General features: G+C 40.3%; 1 protein-coding gene across 1 annotated transcript in view; it reads left to right on the forward strand.

Annotated features, from left to right (window-relative positions):
• LOC116671513 (signal transducer and activator of transcription 5B) overlaps positions 1–27092 on the forward strand; it is a 40694-nt gene that overhangs the window by 4841 nt on the left and 8761 nt on the right. The window contains exons 3-18 of the mRNA XM_032502863.1: positions 2507–2663; positions 4188–4277; positions 4725–4902; positions 5194–5324; positions 8080–8231; positions 8501–8656; positions 11921–12100; positions 12674–12761; positions 13520–13642; positions 14333–14425; positions 17241–17447; positions 22621–22715; positions 24798–24940; positions 25733–25888; positions 25998–26049; positions 26512–26619. Coding sequence (XP_032358754.1) covers positions 2507–2663; positions 4188–4277; positions 4725–4902; positions 5194–5324; positions 8080–8231; positions 8501–8656; positions 11921–12100; positions 12674–12761; positions 13520–13642; positions 14333–14425; positions 17241–17447; positions 22621–22715; positions 24798–24940; positions 25733–25888; positions 25998–26049; positions 26512–26619 — 2109 coding nt within the window. The remainder of the gene's footprint in view (positions 1–2506; positions 2664–4187; positions 4278–4724; positions 4903–5193; positions 5325–8079; positions 8232–8500; positions 8657–11920; positions 12101–12673; positions 12762–13519; positions 13643–14332; positions 14426–17240; positions 17448–22620; positions 22716–24797; positions 24941–25732; positions 25889–25997; positions 26050–26511; positions 26620–27092) is intronic.

Consider the following 27092-nt stretch of genomic DNA (forward strand, 5'->3'; position numbering starts at 1 on the left):
GCACTGACCACTAATGGTGCGTTCATGCCACCTGGGAATATAATAATAATAATGTATACTTTATTTATCCCGCAAGGGGAAATTACAAGGGGAAATATCAGGGACCGCCTCTGTGATTACGTTGTTTTTCCGACTGCTGGCATTCACATGATGTGTGTTCTTCTTCGATTATATTGGTGTAGCAACTTGTTGCATGACTGCCACCAACTGTTGGGCGTAGCCTAGAGCATCAGGTGTGTGTAAACATGGAGGCCACAATAATATGTGTCAAATGTCTATGTATGTTTCTTGACAGAGGTGTTTGTCCACAATAAACAATTTATCAATTGAATATTTTCAGTGAACTCAAACTAGAAATCAAACGTGTGTTCTCAATAACGCGTCACCAACTGGGAAACTCTGTTAGCAAAATCTAGCCCGATCTGATTCCCACAGGAAGTGACATGAATGATGACGTTTTCACTGGGTTTCTCTTTTTCCCATGCTCATGAACGCACGCTTACTGCCATAGCGCCCACTTTTGATGGTTAGTGTTGTCCCAAAAGGAACTCTTAGGTCAAAAAACTTAGCGGAAATGACAAGCGGTCGATTCGGCTCGCCGCCTCTCAAAATCAGACAAAAATCTATTGAACTGACCTTTGTCAATCAAAAAAAAAAAACAGATTCAACAACTGTATGACCTACTTAAAATGTTTTTTAGAAACACGTTTGGGTGAACTATTTTCGATAAACTCAAGATCGTATTCCCAACAAGCATGACAGCATGGTGGCTTTCATGCTCGGTTGTGAAATCCATGAGAAGCCAGACCCACGTGACGCGTTCGTCCAATCAGCTGCCGGTCGACATCCCTGGTCCATCCCCTTTCCGCTTTGTAGTCAAGATGGCGCAGGTTTAGTGCGCACAGTGTCCATTGTTCCACACAGAACGTTTTGACCGTTGTTGGGGGACATCTGGGTACTTTCAGTGCACTGACTTTTTGTGTTATCTACACTATATACTTAAAATTAAGTGTTTGAAGTGTGCAAGTAGGCCGTTCAAGACACAGCCACTACTATGCAGCTTAACAACAGGGACGTACAGTATATGAAACTATTTTAGCGAGGTGTTGATTTGACTGTATGAGCAATTTGGAGGATGTAGTATAGGGGTGCTGTTGAACCCTATTGCATTGTACAGAGATGGGCTTCTGTTATTTAGCCCTCGTTGATATAAATGAGGTGGTGGACTGTTGTATTAGACCCCATCAGTTTTAGCTAGGGTGTAGCTAATAAAATGGCAGCTGATTGTAAATCTATTAAATTGTTATAGGTGACCTTGTCTGTCCATCCTTTCACAATTTAAATCTTATTTTCATGGTTTTGGCCATCATTCATAATAATGTACTCCCAAGCTAGTAGCTGTATTTTATGGCAACATTAGTAAAAATAAGTCTGAAAGGAACAGGTTATTCTTTCATTATTATTATTTTTATTATTATTATTTTTATAAAATCATGTTTCTTGTGATTTGAAAATTGCACTCTTGCAAACCGTTATTTAGATTTTAAAAGGATGAATAGTTTAGCACTCCCTGAGACAACTCTGGGTGAACAGTTTAACCACTGTTCTAAATCAGTGCTCAGGATACAGCACATTAAACTGCAGGCATAATAGTACACCATCAGCACATTACAAACACTCACGAGAAACGAATGCTTCTGTGTGCTTCTGTTTTTTTACTACCTGAACAGTCTTACTGAACCTGATGATACTCTTATGTTTCACTCTTTTGGGTTGTCATTTTTTGTGTTTGTAATGTACTTATTAGTAGTGCTCTCACCGTTAATAACGTAAACCAATTTTATCGGCGTCAACATTCTTTTTGGCCTAGAAGACTTTGTAGTTTTTGCACATGTTGTTGCAACAACTCGTAACGTTAGAAAAACTACAACACCACACCGGATCTAGCTAGACCGGAAAAAAAACAGGCACGCTGCATGCACGCCGTTTGGGCTTGCGAGCTGGCCAAAGAGTAGTAACGTTACGTTTTGAGTGGATGGCGAGCGAAAGATGCCGAAATGGATGCTAACAAGAGTCAGAAGGGAAAGTTTTCTTAAGCAATGAAGCAAGCAGATCCACTTTTCCCTGTTAAGAGCATTCAAATGAAAAAAGGGACAAAAAGAAATCAAGGGACATTTAGAATAGATAAATTGTGCTTTAACTGTGACATTCATGCGATTAATCGTGATAAAATATTTTAATAGTTTGACAGCACTACTAATTACTTCTTTCACCTTGTGACCAAAAGCACAATATAAGTAGTGTTTTTATTGTTATCACAACATCCATTATTTGTTTGTTTTATTTCATGTTTTATAGTCAAAGTTGATAAGATTTGTGACTGAGATTTATGTAATGATGTACTCCTGTGACAGCCGAAGCGGCCATCCACAGCTAGTCTTAGTGAAGCAGCACTAAGACTTTGGATTGGTTAAAAATGTGCCTTGTGTAACCGTGCCTTTCCCAGGGATTCAGTGGAGTTGGACAACCAAGCAGAGGAAGCCAAAGCTAAGCGTCTGCTGGACAGCCTGGTGGCGGAACTGCAGAAGAAAGCCCAGCTACAAGGAGGGGAGGACGGCTTTCTGCTGAAGATCAAGCTGGGCCACTACGCCAACCAGCTCAAGGTACCAGTCAGCTACTGCAAGATGAGGGGAAACAAGCCTAGCCTGAGACCTTGTTTTACCCACCAGTCAGACATAATGAAACCATTTGGTGCACTTTACATGACCATGTTTCCAACAGATTAGAATGCTGTTGAATGCTGTCCTTCTCTGCTACTCTTTCTTCAATGCCTAATGAATCTATCTCTTTCTCTCACTGACCCTGTCTTTCTGCTTGAGCAGCACTGGTTGACGCCTGAAAATATTATAAACAAATTAATAAGAAATTACACTGGTCGGACTGTTCAGCTCTGTTTCAGACTGATACCTCCGGTCCAGGCTGTTCCTCGGCCTCAACACAGTCACGGAAAATACTTTTAAATACTCATAAATACTCATAAACACTAAATAATATAATTAAATGTAATAAGTTTATCTGAATTAAAGCTGTTACATAATATGTTTTGACCTCATTGACCATTTTACCGCAAACTAACTAGTTAAATTTCTAAGACGGCGCAATCGCTTGTTTGCCAAGGGTCAGGACTCCAACATTAACACACTGACAACATTGTATTCAGAATATAATTTTTTTTATAGGACTTTTTAATGTGGGATTGTGTAAAGGTGTTCGCGAGATACCAACCTTTCGTGAACTTGGGAATTTTGCCAGCCGTCTTCTCTCGTTTTCATGGAGACGGACGCTGAGTGCACAGAGGGGAGGGGCTGTGGGTGAGTTGCGTGACTGACAGAGAGACAGAGGAGGGAAAGGAAAGGAAATGGAATACGTTGCATGTTTTAAACAGAATAACTCAACGCAATATGTGGGGGCCGGTGTTGATTGTGTGGCACACCATCACAAATGAGTCTATGTGTGGGAAACACTGCATGATGCAGGTCTCATTTCATAGCTGTAGTAAAACTCTGCCAGCTCAAGCAAACCTTTCCTGGGGTTTTTAGCCTGTGGGATTCCTGTGTTACCTTCACTCATGTATTTTGGCAATCAGGGCACGCAAACATCCGAAAATGAATCTTATTCTTCGTCTTCTTCTTCTTAATCTCATTATTATTATGGTGCAAACAATACACCGTATAGCTCACAAAAGCTGTATCAATAAATGATTTAATGGCATGTGTGTGGCGAGCCAGAAGACTGTAATGCATGCTTTATGGGCCCTAAGATGGAAGCCTAAAAAACGTCTGTCTTGGTATCCCAAAAGCAGCCAATGTGTGATGTTTTGAGGTTATTTGTTGGATGAAAAGATGGACATTTTGACTAAAAACCAACATTGTGAATAACTCCCGACCTAATTAAAGTCCAGTAAAATCATTTCTTCAAACCAGTTGTCATTTGTAGCCTACCCCTGTGCCAGTTGGAGCCTGGGAATTAAAAACCAACATGTAGGGCTACTCAAATATGACAAAAATTCCCCTAAAAAAGGACTGATCTACATTCAATGTAATAAAATAAGAAATGTGAAGCACTGGTTCAATTATAATTAGTTTAATCTTTGGATAAAGTGTGTGTTGTGTTGTGTTGCGTTGCAGAGCACTTATGACCGCTGTCCTTTGGAGCTGGTGCGCTGCATTAAACACATCCTGCACTCGGAGCAGAGGCTGGTTCAAGAAGCTACAAATGTAAGTGTTAAAGAGGCTGATGTCTGTCATCATTTACAGGAATCCTGTGAAACCAGTGTACATTGCCCTGGTTGTGTTTGGGTTAAGGTGTATGTGTCGGGACGAGGATGAAAAAATGCTGTTGGTCAATACCAACACCAGCATACAAACAGACAATAAATTACACATATTAGTAAAGTTGGGTCAATTTCCAGTTTTACTGGTCCAGTCTATGAGTTTTAAACCAGTTGTAATTTATACTAACCGGCTAATTCAGGAGCAGCTGCTATTTCACTTCATTTTTAATTTTTGGTAGTCCGGTGTGGTGTCTGGCTTAATATCAAACAGGTTTGAAAAGTGACCCAATCCTACGTATGATAATTGTTTAACCAAACTAAAGGTTACAAATTAAACAAAACGATAACACGCAAGCAACATCTGTAACTTAAAAAAATGTTTTGTGTGTAGGCCAGCACTGGCAGTGGGGTGCAGGCCATGGACAGCCTGTCACAGCGACACCAGCAGATCAACCAGGCCTTTGAGGAGCTCCGTCTCTCCACACAGGAGACTGAGAATGAACTGAGAAAGCTGCAGCATAGCCAGGAGTACTTCATCATCCAGTACCAGGAGAACCTGCGCATCCAGGGTGAGGATGAAGGACGCATTGACGGACTTAGAAAGTCCCATACCAATCTAAATGATACGGACAAATGCAGACAGTTACAGACAGCTATATTGATGTTTTGATGTGTCTTAAGTGTGCGTCCCATGTAGGCTGAGTCTTGACAGCGTCTCAGATTAGACTTTGACTTGATGATCGTCTGTTTGACTCCTACGTGTGTAGAAAACAACCTATAGTTTGGCAGGTCAAAAGTTACCAAATGTTTCCTTCTTTTTGTAATGCCTTTTCTGTTTTCCCACTTGCTGGTGTTTCTAGCCCAGTTGAGCAGCCTGTCTTCACTGCCTCCAGCTGAGCGCACCCAGCGGGAGACCGCCCTACAAACCAAGAGGACCACTGTAGAGGCCTGGCTCACTAGAGAGGCCAGCACACTCCAGAAATATAGGCTTGTATGAGACACACACACACACACACACACCCACACACACACACCACACACACACACACACAACACAAGGGTCACAGTGTTGTTATGGGTGGGCATTCCATTTGACATATATTGGACATTTTTTTGTTATTGCATTTGAGTTTGGCCAGACTCAAATGCAATAACACCTACAAAGCACCAAATGCGGGAAGATGTTCTGATTGGCGAGTTAATCTCGGAAAGTTATCCACTAGGGGTGTTCAAAAAAATCAATTCACATTCATGAATCGATTCAAGCTCTACCAATTCAAAATCATGTTTCTTTCATGTTTTTTTCTTCTTTTTTTATAATGCCGTGTATACTATAACATGAGAAAAGTAAGTACATTTACATACTGTGAATCATTTTTAATTGAGTTTTTTTTTTAATCAATCGCTTTTGAATCAAATCTTGGGCCTAAAAATCAATCTAGAATAGTGACATTTTCTGAATCATGCACCCATAGTTTCCGCCCCACCGGCTGGTAAATGTTTGAAAAAAAAATGGTCATGTTAACACATTACTACAAGGCAAAAAAACAGATTAGGAGTCACTGCATAACAAATACGGCGACATATTAAAGTGGTACCAGGAGAAGTATTCATTGCCTATAAAAAGTGTTGTTTGATACGTAACCAAAGATCCACCTCTATCTTTTCTACGCACACACACACTTTTTTTGGGATCAATATCCATCCATCCATCCATCCATCCATCCATCCATCCATCCTCTCACTCAAACAGGCAAATGTAGATCTGGTCCAGACAGGGATGATTATGCAGAATCAACACGTTGGTAATAACGACACCTGGATACTGACTAAATAAAGGCAAAGCAGGTATTAAATTGTTTTCTCTGTAACTAGTTGGGATTGCATTACGAACGGATGGTTTTTAGAACTTTTAGAAATGTTATATTTCTCACTGTGAAAGCATCGTAACAAAAACAAGATAATGTGTAAAAACTGTAAATTTGAAACAACTACTGACGTTTAAAGAACATGTCATAATATAGTTTGGAACCAGGAAGATGGTGATGGACTTGTCAATGATGACTGAAACAACTTAGTCCAAATATCTTCCCTTTTTCCCCCCTTCACTCAGATAATACCACATAGATTCTAATTTTTATTTGGACATTCACAGGCGCCCTCCTTTGTGTTATGTCTCCTTCCACATGCAGACGCAGTCTTTCGCTGAGGCCGATTTGAACATTTAAAAGTTCTCCCCATTCCTCAGGAACTACAACTTCATTGATAAAATAATCCCAGCAGGCACTCCCTAACCTCGCCCAAAGCATGTAGACAGTAGTAGCATTATTAAATGCAAATTTTAACTGCACAACAGCTGCTAACATTAACAAGGTCAGAAGCACCTGTAATTTGTTATCCATGTTGAAATCACTCCAGGTTGTAGCTTGTTTCTTGTTTTTTAACCGTGAGGGGCCTGAGGAATCAGGAAAAGACAAGTCCGGACTCGGCCTGCACAACTCAGGGAAAAATTTGAATCCTGATTCTTTTTTATAAAGCTTTTAATTGATATCATGATTCTCTGTCACTTTTTTTTTCTCACAAAGTATGTTTATTACACACCTGAACCATAACAAAACAAAACAAATTGGCAGTACCAAACCTTTTTTTTGGCATCTGTAGCAGATTGCTCATCCCCACAAGCCTGTAAACATAGAGGCTTCAATGAAGAGAAGGGAGAGCATTAAGACCTATTTTATACGGTCTATGTTTAAAAGTCACAGAAGAAAGTAGTAGTAGTTGTGATGCAGTCGGCTCGTAAAATGAAATGAGAATCAAAGAGTTAAAACAAAAAAGAAGATAAAAATCGATAAAAATTGAAAAATTATTTTTTTTTAAACTACAATGCAACCCCAGAGATTTAAAAAAGAAAGAAAATGGATGTCTCCATTTTTGTGAATGAGAAATGCCAGAAGTGTGGGGGCGAGGTGTATAAGTAGCAAAAGATATTGCACAACAAAATATTGTGGCTGTGGCCTCAATCATTTCTTTTATTTAGTTTTTTTATTTTATAGACCTAATCTTTTCTAAGCTCTTTTAAAACCTACCAGTATTGAATTTTCGTCACCTTTTCAGTGGTCACTGGTCTTTTGTTGAGCTGGTGACATCTGTGCCATTTGGCTAATCCTATCTCACATATCAGCCTTATCTTGCTAGATGAGTGTACTCTTGGAGTTCAAAAAGTGTCTCTTTTTTAAGATATTTTTTGGGGCTTTTCCCTTTTTTGGGATTTGATAGTGGATAGATGGGTAAGGGGAGAGAAAGAGAGGGGATGATATGCAGCAAATGGCCGCAGGTCGGATTCAAAACCCGGGCCCCTGCATGGGGCGCACACTCTTACTGGGTGAGCTAGAGGCCGCCTGCAAGAAGTGTCTCTAACCAATATTCCAATTCCAGCAGAAGAACACACTTTCATTTGCGCTTCATTACTTTCCAGACATGTGCAACATGGGTCAAAAAAACCTGCACAATTTTGCAGCAGGCATAGTAAGTAGATGGCCTCTTTTTGAGCTTTAATAACTCCGCTTCCACTGCTCAATAGTAAACACAGTAGTATGTAAATGTGGATTTTACAGTAATTGAGTTCCTACAGTGTACGTAGTAAACATGATGCCCAATATCTTGTTGAGCTCACTTCTCCCTGTGTATCTTTTTATGATGTTAATATACTGTCACATATTCAAATGCGGCTGGTGGTGTGTTTGCAGGACCTGTCAGAGCAACACCAGAAGACCCTGGCCCTGCTAAGGAAGCAGCAGACTCTGATCCTGGATGAGGAACTCATCCAATGGAAGAGAAGGCAGCAGCTGGCTGGCAATGGGGGTCCTCATGAGGGGGGGCTGGATGTCCTCCAGTCTTGGTATATAATACAAGTATTTTAACTGGCATATTCTATTAAAGTGTGGAGATTTTATTAAATGGTTTTCACGCACTAAGCAAATGCATAATGTTTTGTCATGTAGAGGAAAGTTTGAATTGTTTTCTTTCACTGAAAGACTTTTGAGAAAACATGAGTCACATAAAAAGCATAAATATATAAACAAGATGTGTATGCACTCACATGGAGGGACTCTTCCCTTTTATTTCCACCCTGTGGTGGTATCTCCACCTCCTGTCCCTGTCCGCCAGGTGTGAGAAGCTGGCTGACCTGATCTGGCAGAACCGGCAGCAGATCAGACGGTGTGAACATCTGACCCAGCAGCTTCCTCTGCCGGGTCCAATGGAGGAGCTGCTGAGCAAACTCAACGCTGACATCACTGATATCATCTCCGCCTTAGTTACGAGGTGAGAACTGGACTTCACCCCTTCAGTGTGAATGTTGTCAACAGTGCCTGTTAGCTGGTCAGATAGGTTTGCTGGTTCCCACTCCCACAAAAGAAAGGGTTCTGAAAAGGAGACTCCACCCAATTGATTCAGGAACAGTGGAACAGTGACTAGTTCTTTACTCTTGGTGGCTATGGGAGTTTGTCCATCCAGCCTACGTATACTTTGTGGAATTGGATATAGCTTATGCCCATATGCCCCCTGGAGTATATTGTGGGGGGTTGCTGTGGGTTGCCAGAGCTGCAACTAAGAGCCATCCCTTGTATACCCGGAGTGATAACTCTGTTCTCAGTAAGTGGAGGGCTCCTCCAGGATTGTGCCTGTTTGCAAATTCTGAATTTTATTGATTTTTCTTTCTGGCCGTAGGCAGGCTGAGGTGATTGTCTGACGCGGTGAACCCAGGATTGCATATTTACTTTGTGCAGATAATCTAGTTCAGCTGGTTTTGTCCGATTGTTATCTCCAGTGCATTCTGGAATGGTTTGCAGTGACCGATTTCAAAAGTAGAATTGATTGAAGTATTTTTTTATTTTATTTAACCTTTATTTAAGTACTGCCTAAAGCAGTGACTGACCAGCCCAAAAATATTTCTAATAAAAAAAAAGGATGTCTATATAAAGAGCCACAGTCATGTCAGCCATGTCACCGCCATCAGTGTCTGATTTACTAAACGACAAAATTGTAACTGAAAACACAATGCTACATTTCAAATGTTTAGAATCAATCCCTAAATTAAAGCTATAGTGCGTAGTTTCTGTTGCCCTCATGAAGGATTTAAAGTAATGGCAACAAGGCAGTCGGCGCACCGTCCCCACTCCTCCACGCAATTTCAAGTGGCCAAAAAAACATGATGGACTCTTGAGAAGAGGTAATAATCTTCAACTTGAGTTACTGCGCACGGAAATCACCAGACAACATAATTTTCTAAACAAAGTCATACTGAGAAATACAGAGTGAGTTGTGTGGAGCTGATAGTCTAGCTTTGTAGCAACTCATTTGGCAATGGCTTGAATGTAACAAACCTTCATCAATATAAAGAAGTTACGCACTAAAGATAGTATTATTGTTTTGATTACCATTTTCTTTTTTTTAACATACTCCCTGCAGTATTCCAAAATACCCCTAGGGGCATGCAGACCCTGATTTGAGAAACACTGGTTTTGAGAGTTTGTCTTCAACCTCCTTAATCTCTGGTTATCATCTTTACCACACACTCAGTCTTAGTTTTTCTGTGCATTTTAGGCCTTTTCAATACATTTGACAGCTAAAGACAGGAAAGGGGGAGAGAGAGGGGGAATGACATGCAGCAAAGGGCCGCAGGTCGGAATAAAACCCGCTGTCGCTGCAGTAAGGACTGAGCCTCATTATATGGGACGCATGCTCAACAAGGTTAGCTACCCAGGCGCCGCACATACTTTCTGTTTTAAGTTGTAATTACTTCACTTACTTAAATAGTCATCAAATAATTACCTAAATACCTTTCACTTTATTTCAAAATTATTGTAAGTGAATTTCCATGGTCCAAAAGTAACCTTTTACCGTCAGCTGGCAGCACACAGTTAAAGGTCTGCCTTTCTTTTGTGATTAAAGGTATTTGTCAGGGACCATGTACAACAAAAGGTCTCTCAAGCAAAAAGTAGTTCTGGAGATCAAGTTACTAGCTGCTTTCCATCTGCAATCTCTTGTCCTTATATACAAGAGATATACCTGTCACTATGCCATTTTATCTTTCTTGTTCCACCGGCTGTTATACTGGTGGTATCCCATGCTCAACCTCTATGAGAATGCTTATGCAAAGTTGCTGGAAAGAAAACTCAGACCAGTCGTTCAGCCTCAGATTTAAAGAGGAGAAATACAGATTCTTTCCTGCCCATTGAGCAGTGTACCCGATTTTTACTCTTGTAAGGATACTAGAGCAGGGGTTTTAAAACAGGGGTTTTAAAATTCTGAGACAGCGGGTCAGTCTGAGACAGTGGGTCCTTTCAGACAAAGTTTGGGAAAAGTGCCCCCTGACTCCACCCCCAGTGTTCCCTTGCTTAGTTTCACTCAATTGCAGGATGCAATCAGGATTATGTTATTTGATGCCACAGACACACAACAATTGAGTTTGATATAACTTTAGACTACACCAAATACTGTGTGTTGTGTGTGTGTGTGTGTGTGTGTGTGTGTCACATCACTGCCTTGATTCTGATATACAGTAAATTTCGTTTCTCCACCTACTTGAACCCAACCTACAAAACCCAACAACATACAGACAACGCAGCATAGTTTACCAGCAGGTAGCATGTAGCTGCACTTTTACAGACACCATGGCCACTGCTGGAGGAAACAGAACTGGAAAATCCTCTTGCTTCCAAGAAGTCACCAGCGTGGCAGCAGTTTGCCTTCCCTGGAAGTTACAGAATGTAAACAAACAAAGAACGGTTACACTTGTGAAACAGAACGCGCCAGGTGCACCTTGTAAAGATGTTGCCTTTTGTTAAGGAAAAACTCCAGAGCAGCTCAACTCATTTCACATATGTGAAGAAAGTTCAGGAGACTTTGATGAATTACACAGAAGCATGTAATGGACACTCAATTAAGGATAGTTTAGGATTACACAGTACAGTGTAGGTGTCATCCCAACTTCTGAAGTTCCTGTCCTCCTGAAGGTGTACTCAAACTAATGCTGGAGGTGTTAAGTTTAGCTGAACTTTTAAAGTAAACAAAAAGTGTGGCAGGCCACTGACCTCCAAAAGTAGACAGCCTGAAACAAAACATCCCCTCATCATGCAGCCGCATCAATTTTCTAAATCTGTAGAGACACCAAGTTGAAGTACTTCTTTGCCTGGAAAGGTTATGACCACTTGCCAACACAACCTCATAACTTTTCCATAAAACATAAAAAACATAAAAGTCTGTTGCTTGTTTCATGAAAAATACGATATTATACAACATATCCATACGAAACAATGTCCGTGCGTCAAGGTAGGCATGTCAGCAGAAAAGTGGTTGCAAATGTACAGCGTGGCACAAAAGTATTGAGGGCTGAAATAAAGTCGTTTTTGGAGGGCATGTTTGGATTACAGCCAGACTTGAACAGTAGAATGGCCACTTGGCCCAGGTAGAAGTAGATCAAATGCTTTGTCTTGTGTGTCACGTAGGGTACCACTTGTGTACCACTGTCTCAACTCAACAAATTGTTGACCAACCCATCATGTCATTGTCCCCTCTTCTCTTTAGTACCTTCATAATTGAAAAGCAGCCGCCCCAGGTGTTAAAGACCCAGACCAAGTTTGCAGCCACAGTGCGCCTTCTGGTGGGCGGGAAGCTCAACGTCCACATGAATCCACCTCAGGTCAAGGCTGTCATTGTAAGCGAACAGCAGGCCAAAGCTCTGCTGAAGAATAAGAGCACACACAGGTGAGGTGCACATGCTAGCATGCATACTTGTAATAATGATGAATGCACTAATCAAACACATTATTGACTCTTGGCTGATACAAAGCTAAAATAATACTTAAAAGCAGGTTGATTAAAGCAGGAACATGTTGGATATTCATTCATTCATTACATTTTCAGTTGAACAAATCAAAATTATTCCATGGTGGTTACATCATTATGTGAGATTAACAGTTGACAGCTACAGTCACTATGTAATGCAATGGACTGTATTTATATAGCGCTTTTCTACATCTACTCAAAGCGCTTTTATACACTACAAGAACCATTCACACACATTCAAACGCTGGTGGATGAGGATGCCATACAAGGTGCCACCTGCTCATCAGATAAACATTCATAAACATTTACACTCCAATGGCACAGCATCAGGAGCAATTTGGGGTTCAGTGTCCAAGGACACTTCAGCATGGGACTGCAGGGTCAGGTATCAAACCACCAACCTATTGGTATGCCACAGCTCTACCACCTGAGCCACAGCCGCCCACTGTGTGTGGTAATCCCTTTTTTAACTGCTTTCTTCTGCCTTGGTAGTGAAAGCAGTGGAGAAATCCTGAACAACAACTGTGTAATGGAGTATCACCAGGCCACTGGCACCCTCAGTGCACACTTCAGAAACATGGTAAGCTCTACTGTTTAAGTTTGAGTGATACATTACTGTTTAAAAAAAGCATAACATTTTGTATATAGTAATTGTATAATTGTTTTACGTGCAACAATATTTTTACATTATTTGGTTAGAAACCTCATGTAGTTTTGTGAGGTAAAACTTGAGCTATTGGTCCAATAACCAGACTAAAATTTGGCTTGGAGTGCGTCAGGGATCAATTCTAGGTCCTTTTTCTTTCTTTCTTTCTTTTTTTACCTCATTTTATTTTTATACAGACTTCAACTAGTTATACCTTCCAATAAAGACTACTGTTTTTGGCGGGCTACTTGTATTACAGGTCATCCATCATTTGATGCTAAAAACTGGATGGCAAATTATTTTCTTCAGTCAAAATGGCATAGGCATTTATTTTTATTGTTGGCCCTCAACATATTTCTAAACTGTTGCCAAATCTAAGATTTCTGTCCTTTTGAAGAATTGTTCTATTTCAACTTTGATTTTATTCACCCCATGACTAAGGTAGTTTAATCTTATCAAATTTATAATCTTGCAAAGATTATACTTTTGCTCAATTTGATTACTCCGATTTTATTTTTCACCTGCGATATTGATTCTCATGTTTTTCATAGATCGAGTAGTCATGTAATAAACTATGTTCCAGATTGAATTCTTGCACAGAGATGAAATCTACCGTATTGGCCTCAATATTTGGCAATCTTGATTATAAGATGTAAAGGAAGCCTCTAATCTCCTTCTATGTCTTTTTACAGTCACTGAAGCGGATCAAGCGGTCGGATCGTCGAGGTGCAGAGTCAGTGACGGAGGAAAAGTTCACAGTTCTGTTTGAATCACAGTTCAGTGTTGGGGGCAACGAGCTGGTCTTCCACGTCAAAGTAAGATATAGAACATTTGACCTTTTTATATTTGTAAATATCACCTATTAAGCACTGGTTCTCAAATGGTCAAAGCTTAAAGGCACTGGTAGCTCATCTGGTGGAGCGTGCGCCCCATGTACCAAATTTTAATATATAAAAAAAAAAATGTAGGCCTTTATTTGAAAGGAGAGCTTAGACGTGAAAGGGGAGAGAGAAATGGAATGACATGCAGCATAGGGCCGCTGGTCCGAATTGAACCTGCAGCCACTGGAACCCCAACCTGTGGCCCTTTGCTGCAAGTTGTCCCCCCTCTCTACCTCCTTTCTTGTCTACAGCTGTCCTATCAATTAAAGGCAAAAAAGCCACACAAACAGCAGCTAACACTCTTATAATTTTCTACGTACATCCCCCATATCAGCAGCTAGGTGCTTTGTGGCAGTTCATCTTCCTCTCCTCACCTTTTTTGAACTGCTTTTAATGTTTGATCAAGGTTATGTAATATTTTTAGTGCGATGTGTGTTTTTTAACTCTGTAAACGGTCTTTGAGTAAAATGAAAAGCACTATAGATAAAGGTCTTATTATTATTATTGTTAGTCCTCAGCTATCTGCTACTGAATTCATCTCCACTGTTTTGGGTCTCCTTTTGATTGAATGCCAATAAATAAATTCAGAAGACTTGAACCTCTTGTCGTGTCTGTAACCTGCAGACCTTATCACTGCCTGTGGTAGTGATCGTCCACGGCAGTCAGGATAACAACGCCACAGCCACTGTCCTGTGGGACAACGCCTTTGCTGAGCCGGTAAGTAGGCTCCTTATGAACGGCATGTTTTCCAAAATGGCCTTTTTTACGTTACCACGTAAGGTGACTGTACCAAGTAGTAGTTCCCCATAACATCATACACAGTGTCAGCCTGTGAGGTTTTACTTGGCATAATATACATTTGAAGGACAATCTTGTCATATTCTATATTTTCAACAAATCCCACACACAGATGCAAACCAACAATGAATGTATCTACTAACAAGTCTATACTTGTTAGTAGATAGTAGGTGTAGTGGGTGTGTGTCAAAGCCTGATATTATTCCTCTGTTCCATAAAACTCCATTGTTCTACAAAAACTACTAAAAACACATCAATTAGCTACACTGTACTTGGTGACATGTTCCTTCATTACGATGAACACACACACACTGTAGTTTATTTTGACTCAGTCCCACACAAACCGGTCCCGCTGCCCCAAATACTCACAGAATATGTTGATTAATCTGCCACTGAAAATAGTCTCTGCAAAGGTTTGGAAACTTTTGCTGTAGAAAAAAAATGACTAAAATGATTACTTGACTATCAAAATAGTTGATTAATTTTCTGTCGACTGATGCCATAGTCCACGCCATTTAACATCATGGTTAAGCAATTTGAATGATTCCCTCTTTGTGTAAAATATGTTTCCCTCCTGACTTTCCCTTAATACTGTACCTGTTCTGCAACTGCCTATTTTGTCATAATAATAGATACAGATGGGTTTGGGTGTTATTTTTCACACAAAAAAAACTTTTGTTACCAGGAGAAATGCCAATTAACGTTAGTACTTTCCTCTGCCTCATTTTAGCAGCATAATTGAGCATTTGTATGATGGTGCATTGAGACAATGAATTCAAGATTCAAAATACTTTATTGATCCCACAATGGCATGGACACAAAACACTGAAACAAACAATAATTAAATGTAAGTAAAAAGAATAAAAAGTAAAATAGAAAAGTGCATTTACAGTATTGCACAGGCAAATATACAGTATATACTGTATATATTTTTAGTTTATCAGTACTAAATACAAAAAAAAGAAAGTTAAAAAAAGAAAGTATAAACAGAAGGAAAATGCTTATAGGTGAGGAAGAGCTGCTGCAACATTCTGCCCCCTCAGCGGCTCCGAATGGGACACATGAACTCATTTTCATGACAATAGTAATTCAGATGCACTTATAATCACCTATAAATACTGTTAAAAACCAGGTCCCTGGCAACCCGGATAAGCAGGTTTGTGTCAGCTTTGCATTGTGCATTAAAATACAAATATTTAAAACTCTAGTCAATATTTGACATGCTACACATTGTTAGATTGTTTAGGTTCTCCACAATTTAATCGTTCAGTGTAGTTTACGGAAGTGGTTTGCACTAAAGCATGATTTGTTAAAATTTACCGGAATAATAATCACAAGAGATGAGAGATTCCCTACCTTTTGATCTGTCCAAAAACGGCTAACATGGGTCCATTCAGTTTTCAGTAAACTATGTTGTAAATATTGTTGTGTTGAGTCCATTGCTGACTGTGACTTTGTTGAACAAACGGTAAAAGAACTTGTTCCAAGTAAAAGAATACTTTGTCTTCTTTCTGTAAAGTGTTGTTGGGTATGCTTGTTTTTTGGTTACGCCTAGAATAGGAAAGTATTCTGACCTCTTTCTATTTAGTTTTAAGCCCCAGGACAACCTATGAAGTACAGCAAGGTCTCCCAGTGTGGAAGGCCAATGCGCAATGTCTCTTCACAGCTGAAGTAGAATAAGTGGTCATTGGCTACCAACACGCAAATCATGATGATTGTATTCAGATTCCCTTTCCGCCTTTAATTGATAGGACAGTTAGGTGAGAAAGGTGACAGAGAATGGGAAGACATGCAGGAAATTGTCACAGGTCGGGTTTGAACCCTGGACCTCTGCGTCGAGGCATATACCTCTCAGTATATGTGTGCCTGCTCTACCGACTGAGCCAAACCGGCCACCGGATTCCCTTTCCAATGGTGTATAAGCTACCTGGCTGTGGATGGTTTGTGTGGGCTGTGAATTGATAGATGTCTTCGCTGCTATTGAGATGGAGACTTATGCTTTAATTTGCCTTTAGCATCGGGTTTGGCAGTTTAGTTGTTGTTGTTGTTAAGACTGGAAAAGCGCTATATAAATACAGCACATTTACATTAGTTCTAGCGACTGTGAGTAACATATGGTTAGTTTTGGTCTTTTTATTGGATTTGTTGACACTAAGAAACATAGACTAACATCATGTCAGGGTGGGAGTCTTCAGTGGTCTTTGGATTTGATTACAATTATCCTGTCAATGATTCAGTCCGATTCAATATCCCGAAGCGTCACCTCCTCAATATTATTATTAATTGTTACACAGTTTTCATTGAAAAATTCAAGCAGTTAAATATGTGTATATGAACTGTTCTTTTATCTGCTTTAAAAAAAAGACACTTCCTGAATGTAGCGGACCAGACAAATGACAAAAGGCTAAAAACAAATAAAGTCAAGAAGTAACGTTATCAATTATCGATTTATGTTCTATCACTGCATTAAAGCTTAATCTTCCTCGACCACATTGCAATGCAATGATAATTTCAACACCCCACATCACAGTAATTCTTTAAAGATACACTCTGTGTATGTGTAGTGCCACATGTCTGCATTTTGACTTTGTTTTTCTTTACTAGATTGAATATATTCCATTATTCTCAATGACCTGCTCAGTGTAATTTCCCCATATTTTGTCAAAACAACCAGGTAAATATGGTGAGAGACAACTGAGCAGACTGACCATGTCTTTCACTCTTGTTGCCTTAGGGCAGGGTGCCATTCATCGTGCCAGACAAGGTGCAGTGGCCCCAGCTGTGCGAGGCCCTCGATATGAAGTACAAGGCAGAGATGCACAGCGGACGCGGCCTCTCAGAGGATAACATGGTCTTCCTGGCACAGAAAGCTTTCACAAGCAGCAGCAACAACCTTGAGGACTTTCGCAACATGACTATATCCTGGGCCCAGTTCAACCGGGTGAGGCCAGCTTGTTTTTCCACAGTTGAATGTAAAATACTGAAACATCTGCACTGTAAGAGAAAGCTGACAAGGACATGGAAACAACCAAATGCACCAGAATTACATTTATGGTAACAAGTATTAGAAATGGAAAAGCTCACTTCCATAGCTAGGAATAGCTTAGAAAAGTGTAAAAAGTATATCCCAAACACATAATAGACAAAATAACAAAGTACTTTAATGGCTTGATGCACACATATCAACATATATTTTATCATTTTTATTCGGTATGTCGTCAGTGTATGTTTAATTTTTTGTTCTTTTGTATTATTAAACAATATAAAATTGACGAAGAAAAAAATTGTAGTTGCACACAGGAAAAACACACAACATGTGACCTGATAAAAAATATGACTCTTCAGAGCATGTGCCCTTCTCATTCCAATGCTCGACACCCACACCACACACACACACACACACACACACACACACACACACACACACACACACACACACACACACACACACACACACACACACACACACACACACACAACACACACACACAACACACACACACCACACAGTACAGGCCAAAGGTTTGAACACACCTCATTCAATGGGTTTCCTTTATTTCACGACTAATTATACTAAAATATAACTATAAATAACTGAAAATATTCTTATATTCTAGTTTCTTCAAAGTAGTCACCCTTTGCTCTGGTTACTGCTTTGCACACTCTTGGCATTCTCTTGATGACCTTCAAGAGGTAGTCACTTGAAATGGTTTCCCAACAGTTTTTACGGAGCTCCCACAGATGCTTAGCACTGTTGGCCCGTTTGCCTTCACCCTGCGGTCCAGCTCTCCCCAAACCATCTCAATTGGGTTCAGGTCCGGTGACTGTGGAGGCACAGCACTCCATCACTCTCCTTCTTGGTCAAATAGCCCTTACACAGCCTGGAGGTATGTTTGGGGTCGTTGTCCTGTTGAAAAATAAATGATGGTCCAACTAAACGCAAACCGAATGGGATGTCGCTGCAGGATGCTGTGGTAGTCATGCTGGTTCAGTATGCCTTCAATTTTGAATAGATCCCCAACAGTGTCACCAGCAAAGCACCCCCACACCATCACACCTCCTCCTCCATGCTTCACGGTGGGAACCAGGCATGTAGAATCCATCCGGTCACCTTTTCTCCATCACACAAAGACATAGTGGTTGGAACCAAAGATCTCAAACTTGGACTCATCAGGCAAAAGCCCAGATTTCCACTGGTCTAATGTCCGTTTTCTTGTGTTTCTTGGCCCAAACAAATCTCTTCTGCTTGTTTCCCTCTCCTTAGCAATGGTTTCCTAGCTGCTAATTGACCATGAAGGCCTGATTTGCGCAGTCTCCTCTTAACAGTTGTTCTAGAGATGTGTCTGCTGCTAGAACTCTGTGTGGTATTCATCTGCTCTCTAATCTGAGCTGCTGTTAACTTCTGATTTCTGAGGCTGGTGACTTGGATAAATTTATCCCCAGCAGCAGAGGTGACTCTTTGTCTTCCTTTCCTGGGGTGGTCCTCATGTGAGCTAGTTTTGTTGTAGCGCTTGATGGTTTTTGCGACTGCACTTGGGGACACATTCAAAGTTTTCGCAATTTTCCGGACCAACTGTTGTGCTTCCGGGTTTTTTTTTTAATCCTGTTTCCTTTCTCATCTCTGTGTTCCCTTCCTGGTCTTGTGTTTGTGTCTTGTTTTTCCCCGGTCTTGTGTTGTTGGTCTTGTCTTGTGTTCCCCTCAGTGCCTGTATGTTCTGTTTCCTGTTTTATTTTGAAGTCTTTTTTGTCTTGTTTTGTCTCTAGTTTTACTTCTTGTGTCTTCCGCTCTTGTGATTAACTGATGTTTTCCACCTGACTCCCTGCACTCCTGTCACCTGCCTCTCATGACCTTGTTACGTGGTGTATTTAATGCCTGTGCTTCCCTTGTCTTTTGTCAGATCGTTCTGTCTTGTTGCTGCATGGAGTGTTGTTCGTCAGCCTGCCTGTCCTGCGTGTTTTCGTCATTGTTCCTGATCTTCCCTGTGACTTTTCCCAGTGTAGTCTCCCTGTTTTTTAATTCCCTTCCGCCCCTGTGCTTGTCTATTTTTGGGATTTTTGGACCTGTGAATTTTTTATATTTCCTGAATTTCGCCTTGTTTTGTTGCTACCTGTGTTTTCTTTGGACTGAATATAAATAAACCCCTGTGTACCTGCTCCTGCCTGCCTCCTCATCTCTGCGTTTGGGTCCTCACCTCACTCCCATCGTCACACCGACTGACCTAACAGTTGTCCAATATGGCTGTCGGCTGTGTATCAACCTGACTTCTGCACAGCACAACTGATGGTCTTAACTCCATTAATAAGGCAAAAAAATTCCACTAATTAACCCTGACAAGGCACACCTGTGAAGTGAAAACCATTTCAGGTGACTACCTCATGAAGCTCATTAAGAGAACAACAAGGGTTTGCAGCACTATCAAAAAAGGAAAATGTGGCTACTTGGAAGAAACTAGAATATAAGACATGTTTTCAATTATTTAAAAGGTTTTGTTAAGTACATAATTCCACATGTGTTCATTCATAGTTTCGATTACTTCAGTGAGAATCTACATATGTAAATAGTCATGAAAATAAAAGATACGCATTGATTGAGAATGTGTGTTCAAACTTTTGGCCTGTAAAATATATATATATATATATATATATATATATATATATATAATATATATAGTGGAACGAAATCTATTGGATATTTTAAACTTTTTTAGCAAATAAAAAACTGAAAAGTGGTGCTTGCAAAATTATTCGGCCCCTTTACTTTTCAGTGCAGCAAACTCACTCCAGAAGTTCAGCGAGGATCTCTGAATGTCTCAATGTTGTCCTAAACAACTGATGGTGATAAATAGAATCCACCTGTGTGTGATCAAGTCTCTGTATAAATGCACCTGCTCTGTGATAGTCTCAGGGTTCTGTTGAAAGCGCAGAGAGCATCATGAAGACATCATGAAGGAACACACCAGGCAGGTCCGCAATACTGTTGTGGAGAAGTTTAAAGCTGGATTTGGATACAAAAAGATTTCCCAAGCTTTAAACATCCCAAGGAGCACTGTGCAAGCGATCATTTTGAAATGGAAGGAGTATCAGACCACTGCAAATCTACCAAGACCTGGCCGTCCCTGTAAACTTTCAGCTCAGACAAGGAGAAGACTGATCAGAGATGCAGCCAAGAGGCCCATGATCACTCTGGATGAACTGCAGAGAACTACAGCTGAGGTGGGAGAGTCTGTCCATAGGACAACAATCAGTCGTACACTGCACAAATCTCGCCTTCATGGAAGAGTGGCAAGAAGAAAGCCATTTCTCAAAGATATCCATAAAAAGTCTTGTCTAAAGTTTGCCACAAGCCACCTGGGAGAAACACCAAACATGTGGAAGAAGGTGCTCTGGTCAGATGAAACCAAAATCGAACTTTTTGGCCACAATGCAAAACAATATGTTTGGCGTAAAAGCAACACAGCTCATCACCCTCAACACACCATCCCCACTGTCAAACATGGTGGTGACAGCATCATGGTTTTGGCCTGCTTTTCTTCAGCAGGGACAGGGAAGAGGGTTAAAATTGAGGGGAAGATGGATGCAGCCAAATACAGGACCATTCTAGATGAAAACCTGTTGGAGTCTGCAAAAGACCTGAAACTGGGACGGAGATTTATCTTCCAACAAGACAATGATCCCAAACATACAGCAAAATCTACAAAGGAACGGTTCACAAATAAACGTATCCAGGTGTTAGAATGGCCAAGTCAAAGTCCAGACCTGAATCCAATCGAGAATCTGTGGAAAGAACTGAGAACTGCTGTTCACAAATGCTCTCCATCCAACCTCACTGAGCTCGAGCTGTTTTGCAAGGAAGAATGGGCAAGAATTTCAGTCTCTCGATGTGCAACACTGATAGAGACATACCCCAAGCGACTTGCAGCTGTAATCCCAGCAAAAGGTGGCTCTACAAAGTATTAACGCAAGGGGGCCGAATAATTTTGCACGCACCACTTTTCAGTTTTTTATTTGCTAAAAAAGTTTAAAATATCTTATAGATTTCGTTCCACTTCACAATTGTGTCTCACTTGTTGGTGATTCTTCACAAAAATAAAATTTTTATATCTTTATGTTTGAAGCCTGAAATGTGTCAAAAGATTGAAAAGTTCAAGGGGGCCGAATACTTTCGCAAGGCACTGTATATAGTATTAACTGTAAATAATTGTCTGAACAGAGTAGTTGAATGATAAATTGTATTATAGATGCAAAACTCGTTCCAATAAGTCTAATGCACATTGCAATAAACCAAATAAATCTTATGCATCTTATCACTAACCCACATAAAAAATTTCACTTTGTCTCTCCTCAAAAGCTACAGACTCGGAAATGGCACGTCCTAAGGAAAGCTCAATGTGGGATTGGCTCCAGTGGCTGTAATTCTGCACCAAGGCTAAATTTTGGGAAAGAGATTTCAGATATGGTATTAGGGGTCCACTAAAGTCTATATAAAAGAGACTTCAGATGCAGTATAAGGGACCACTAAGGTCTATATAAAAGAAACTTCAGATACAGTATTAGGGTACCACTAAGGTCTATATAAAAGAGAATTCAGATACAGTATTAGGGGACCACTAAGGTCTATATAAAAGAGACTTCAGATACAGTATTAGGGGACCACTAAGGTCTATATAAAAGAGAATTCAGATACAGTATTAGGGGACCACTAAGGTCTATATTAAAGAGAATTCAGATACAGTATTAGGGACCACTAAGGTCTATATAAAACGGACTTCAGATACAGTATTAGGGGACCACTAAGGTCTATATAAAAGAGAGTTCAGATACAGTATTAGGGGACCACTAAGGTCTATATAAAAGAGACTTCAGATACAGTATTAGGGGACTACTAAGGTCTATATAAAAGAGACTTCAGACACAGTATTAGTGGTCCACTAAGTTCTATATAAAAGCATTTAAAGAGCACCATGTCATGGAACCTTTTAAGATGAGAGAAAAATACACAATAAACACTGGAACTACACAATGAGTTGTGTAAATTAAGTGTTACAGTTATCAACTAGAGTAACCTGGCATCTTCTGTGCATGTAACATACTGATGGAGTATGTCTAATTTGTAGGAGAGCTTACCTGGACGCAACTTTACCTTCTGGCAGTGGTTTGATGGAGTCGTAGAGCTCATGAAGAAACATCTCAAGCCTCACTGGAATGATGGGTAATGACTTAAGCTGACTTTTTTTGTTTGGAACTGTTTTATGTTGGTAGACAGCAATGTCTGATCCAGATAAGATGGGGGGAAAAGGTAGTAGGGGATTAACAAAGGTGAATAGCAATAATAATTTCATAAAAATGCGCCAGAACTTTACAAAGGTTGAAAATTTACTTGTTGCGGTCGACTTCCCGGGAGGAGGGAGAGGAGGACTGTTTGTATTCTTAAGAGTAACAGCTGACCAGAAGAGATCATGCAGAAGTTGAAGGAGCCGAATTACATTTCACTGGAATTGTACCTCATACAATTTAATGTGACAAATACAATCAATTGATAGACTGTGAAGCAGTGTCTCCCCCCCTCCCTAGTTACTTAATATGTCACTACTACTGGCTGTGGTTGGTTTTGATCAGAAGCGTGCTTTGTTGCACCTGTATCCACACCCAGCAGTGATGTCACTGAGCCTGCACCATTGTGAGAGGTTCATGATGATGAACCATTTTATTTTGGGATCATTTTATACATGAAAGAAACAATTATTTACCACAATTTGCCACCGTATCTAACCAAAAAAGGAATAAGCTAAAGCCAAGGCTTATTTTTGCCTATCCTTTCCCAATAGAGGACAGCAAAATAATATATTTTTAGAGGGTTTTATCAATTAGTCCATCGATTTGTCCCATGAAATGGCACAGTACTCACAACCGCAGACCCCGTTTAACTGAACCATCCCAGGACCTCCAAATCCAGCGTCTTTACCTACAGGATCGTCTCAGACCAGCTGAGGTAACAGTTGGTTTGCACAGCCGAAGAATGTCTGCAGAAAATGTCTCAGGGACGCTCACCTGCATGCTTGTCGTCCTCACCAGGGTCTTGACCTGACCTGTGTGACTGGAGTGGGCAATTTTCACTGTACCGGGCATATGGCAGAGAGCATGCTGGTGTTGTGTGGGGTGCAAGCGGTTTGCTAATGTCGGTTAATGTGCCTCATGGTGGAATTGGGGTTATGGTATGGGCGGGACATTGAACACAGATGCATTTTATTGACATGCCATTCACCTGCAACCATCATCTCATGTTGCAGCATGATAATGCAAAGTACCATTTTGATGAGATCTACACTCAATTACTGGAAGCTAAAAGAAAATCCCATTTCATGCATACTCGCAATACACCCATTGAGCATGTTTTGGATGCTCTGGATCTGCGTGTATGACAGTGTGTTCCAATTCCTGCCAATATCGAATAACTTCACACAGCCATTCAAGAGGAGTGGTCCAACATTCCACAGGGCACAATCAACACCTGATCAACTCTATGCAAAGGAGATGTGTCACACTGCATGAGGCAAATGGTGCGTGCATGCGTCCGTCCGTCTGTCTTTCGGTCTCTCCCTCCGTGTGCTCGATTTAAAATGTTTTTTATTTTTTGCAAAGTTTCTGGCTGCTCTGTGGTATTTCTGTATGTGATTACCTGCCTGGCTTGACACTTTCACTGGCGTCTCGCGCCAGAAATAGAGGAGATGCTGAAACAATCACTGCAGCGCGGTATGAATGAACAGATTGAATAACATGGGCGCTGAATTAAAAATAGCTCCGTTATGCAGCTTTACATGATCCTTTTGTGCCACTTGTGTTTTCGATTTGACTCTCCAGGGACACATGACCTCTAAAACAATATGTATATGTATCCCTCTCCAAAAAGCTTTAATAAAAGGGCAATCACAACAAACATGGTATTCTGCTGTCTGTTTAAAAAGTGGTGTTTGTACAGCTCACAGCATCTTAATATGAAATACAGTCTCTTTTGTTTGATATCTAGCGTTATTGCAGCCCTTTTTATCCTCAACCTTTATTGAAATGCAGTTGTTAACTTGTATTTACAGTTTGTTAATAACAATATCCAACGCTGTCCGAACTGCTCCATTAAATGTTACTGCCTCTTTCAACAGAAGACTATATATTTGATGTTTTGAAAAAAGGAGGCTTATTAGTAAAACTTTATTGGAATTCTTTAAACTTACCTTTTAAGGAATGGAACACACGAAAAGTTGAACTTTGTGTTTGTGTGTGAATATGTGTGTTCTAGGGCCATCCTGGGCTTTGTAAACAAGCAGCAGGCACAGGACATGCTGCTGTCCAAACCCAACGGCACCTTCCTGCTGCGATTCAGCGACTCTGAGATTGGAGGCATCACCATCGCCTGGGTGGCTGAGAACCCCAACAAAGCAGGTACCAAACTGCTGTGCTTTTAATACAATACAATGTACAATACAATGTATACCTGTACACTCTTTGATCCCCATATGGGGAAATTACAGTTTACACTCAGTTTTGTTGTTATTACACACTACACACAGGCTTGAATACACACACATGCTCAGGTCCTATATGCACTAATGGAGAGATGTCAGAGGTGCCCTGTGCGGTTAAGGGGGGGCAGTGCCTTGGCAGTGCCCAGGAGGGGAACTGGCCTCTCTCCAGCTACCAGTCCACACTCCGTACTTTGGTCCGTACGGGGACCAGCAACCCTCCGATTCCCAACCCAACTCCCTACGGACTGAGCTACTGCCATCCCAATAATTCATTCTAATTAATTATTCCTTCATTAAAACATCTAACTGAACGAAACGCTTAGAAAATATTAAGTTCTGCCGAAATGCACCATTCATTTGGTTTTAGTGCCAAGTTCAATTTGATACTGTCAATATCGGCCCTGAATTCCATATATGTGCTTATATGTGGCAAAGGTTGCATAACCATCTTTTGGAAATTGATCTTAATGCCTTAATTAAAAAAAAAATACACAAATTTTCTTTTTGAATGAATAATGTATTATAAATAAATAAATGTTTTTACTTAAAATACGGGGGCCATAAGTATTCACACACCTATGTTAAATTCCCATAGAGGCAGGCAGATTTTCATTTTTAAAGGCTGTAAATCATCTTAATCTCTGCTACAGTATTATGTTACGCCTTGGTAAATACAGTGACTATAATTGTTTGTTTCTGTCTTCGCTAGGTGAGAGGCTGGTCTGGAATCTGTTGCCTTATACAACCAAGGACTTCTCCATTCGTTCCCTGGCTGACCGCATCAGTGACTTGAACCACCTTCTGTTTCTCTACCCTGACCGGCCCAAAGGCGAGGTCTTCGCCATGTACTACACCCCTCCACTCTGTATGTATCTGAAACATTTGTTTCAGATCAACACTAAATTTAAAGTTGAAATGATTTACTAAGTGTATGTTTTTTATTTATTTTTGAATGCCGTGTGTCTCTGTTTCAGCAAAAGCAGTGGATGGATATGTCAAACCACAGATCAAACAAGTTGTGCCAGAGTATGTAATGTTTTTATTTTCTTAAACTGCCACAGGAAACCTAAATCCCTTCGACTGATGTTTTTGAAGTCTAATGATAAAGTAACTTTATCAGGATGCATAGTATCCTGATCCATGAAATAACGGCCTTTTAAAATAAAATGTGCCTGCCTCCATGGGAAATTAACACAGCGGTGTGTATAGTTATGCTCCCTGTATTTTAAGGAAGAACACATATTTATTTACAATACATTATTCATTCACAAAGAAAATCGGTGTCCTTAAAAGGTTGGACTTTCCTAAATATTTTCAATTACGGCATTTTGATCAATTTTTAAAAATGGTTTTTTTATTCCTCTTTTTAATCAACTTTAGCATTGGGTGTGTAAACCTATTATAAGATGTGGTCAGTCAGCAGGGCTAGACATAAGATTGTGGACGTATTAATTACTGAAATAATGTGTGGGTATGTGTCTCTGGTAGATTCACCACCCCAAACCCTGAACCCAGTGGAGGAACTCCTACGTTCATGGACCAAACAGCTTCTCCGTCTGTGAGCCACCCCAACAACTTTGGCGTCTACCCTTCTATGTAAGCCCACTCGTTTTTATATGTAAAAAGATTTACCAAAGATAAGACCTTGTAAACAGTACACTGAAAGCTGGCATTATTCCTTCATAAGAGTACTTTTGATGACAATACTTGCATACTTTTGCTGAAGTTAAGTCATCAATGCAGGGCTTTTACTTGTAGGGAGTTTTTGTTTGGTTGTGGTATTGCTGCTGCTACTTAAAATGGCTATAATCTATATTGTTATGATGATGTATTCAATGACAATGGGAAGACAATGTGAGAGGTGTCTCGTAGTGATGAACCTACAGAGAAGTAATACCAAAATCTGCAGCTCTCGACTTTGCAGTGCTTTATTGTGACTTTCGGCTCATTGTTGAGCTGTGCGGTCTTTAAATTTACTGTTTTGGTTCCCTCTTCCGCTTTTCAGCTACAGCGGGCAGCTGTTTGAGAGAAAAAGCTAACTTTAAAACCCCACTGTATACTACCAGTTC

The sequence above is a fragment of the Etheostoma spectabile genome, chromosome 21 (assembly GCF_008692095.1).
Source record: "Etheostoma spectabile isolate EspeVRDwgs_2016 chromosome 21, UIUC_Espe_1.0, whole genome shotgun sequence".
Classification (NCBI taxonomy): Eukaryota; Metazoa; Chordata; class Actinopteri; order Perciformes; family Percidae; genus Etheostoma; species Etheostoma spectabile.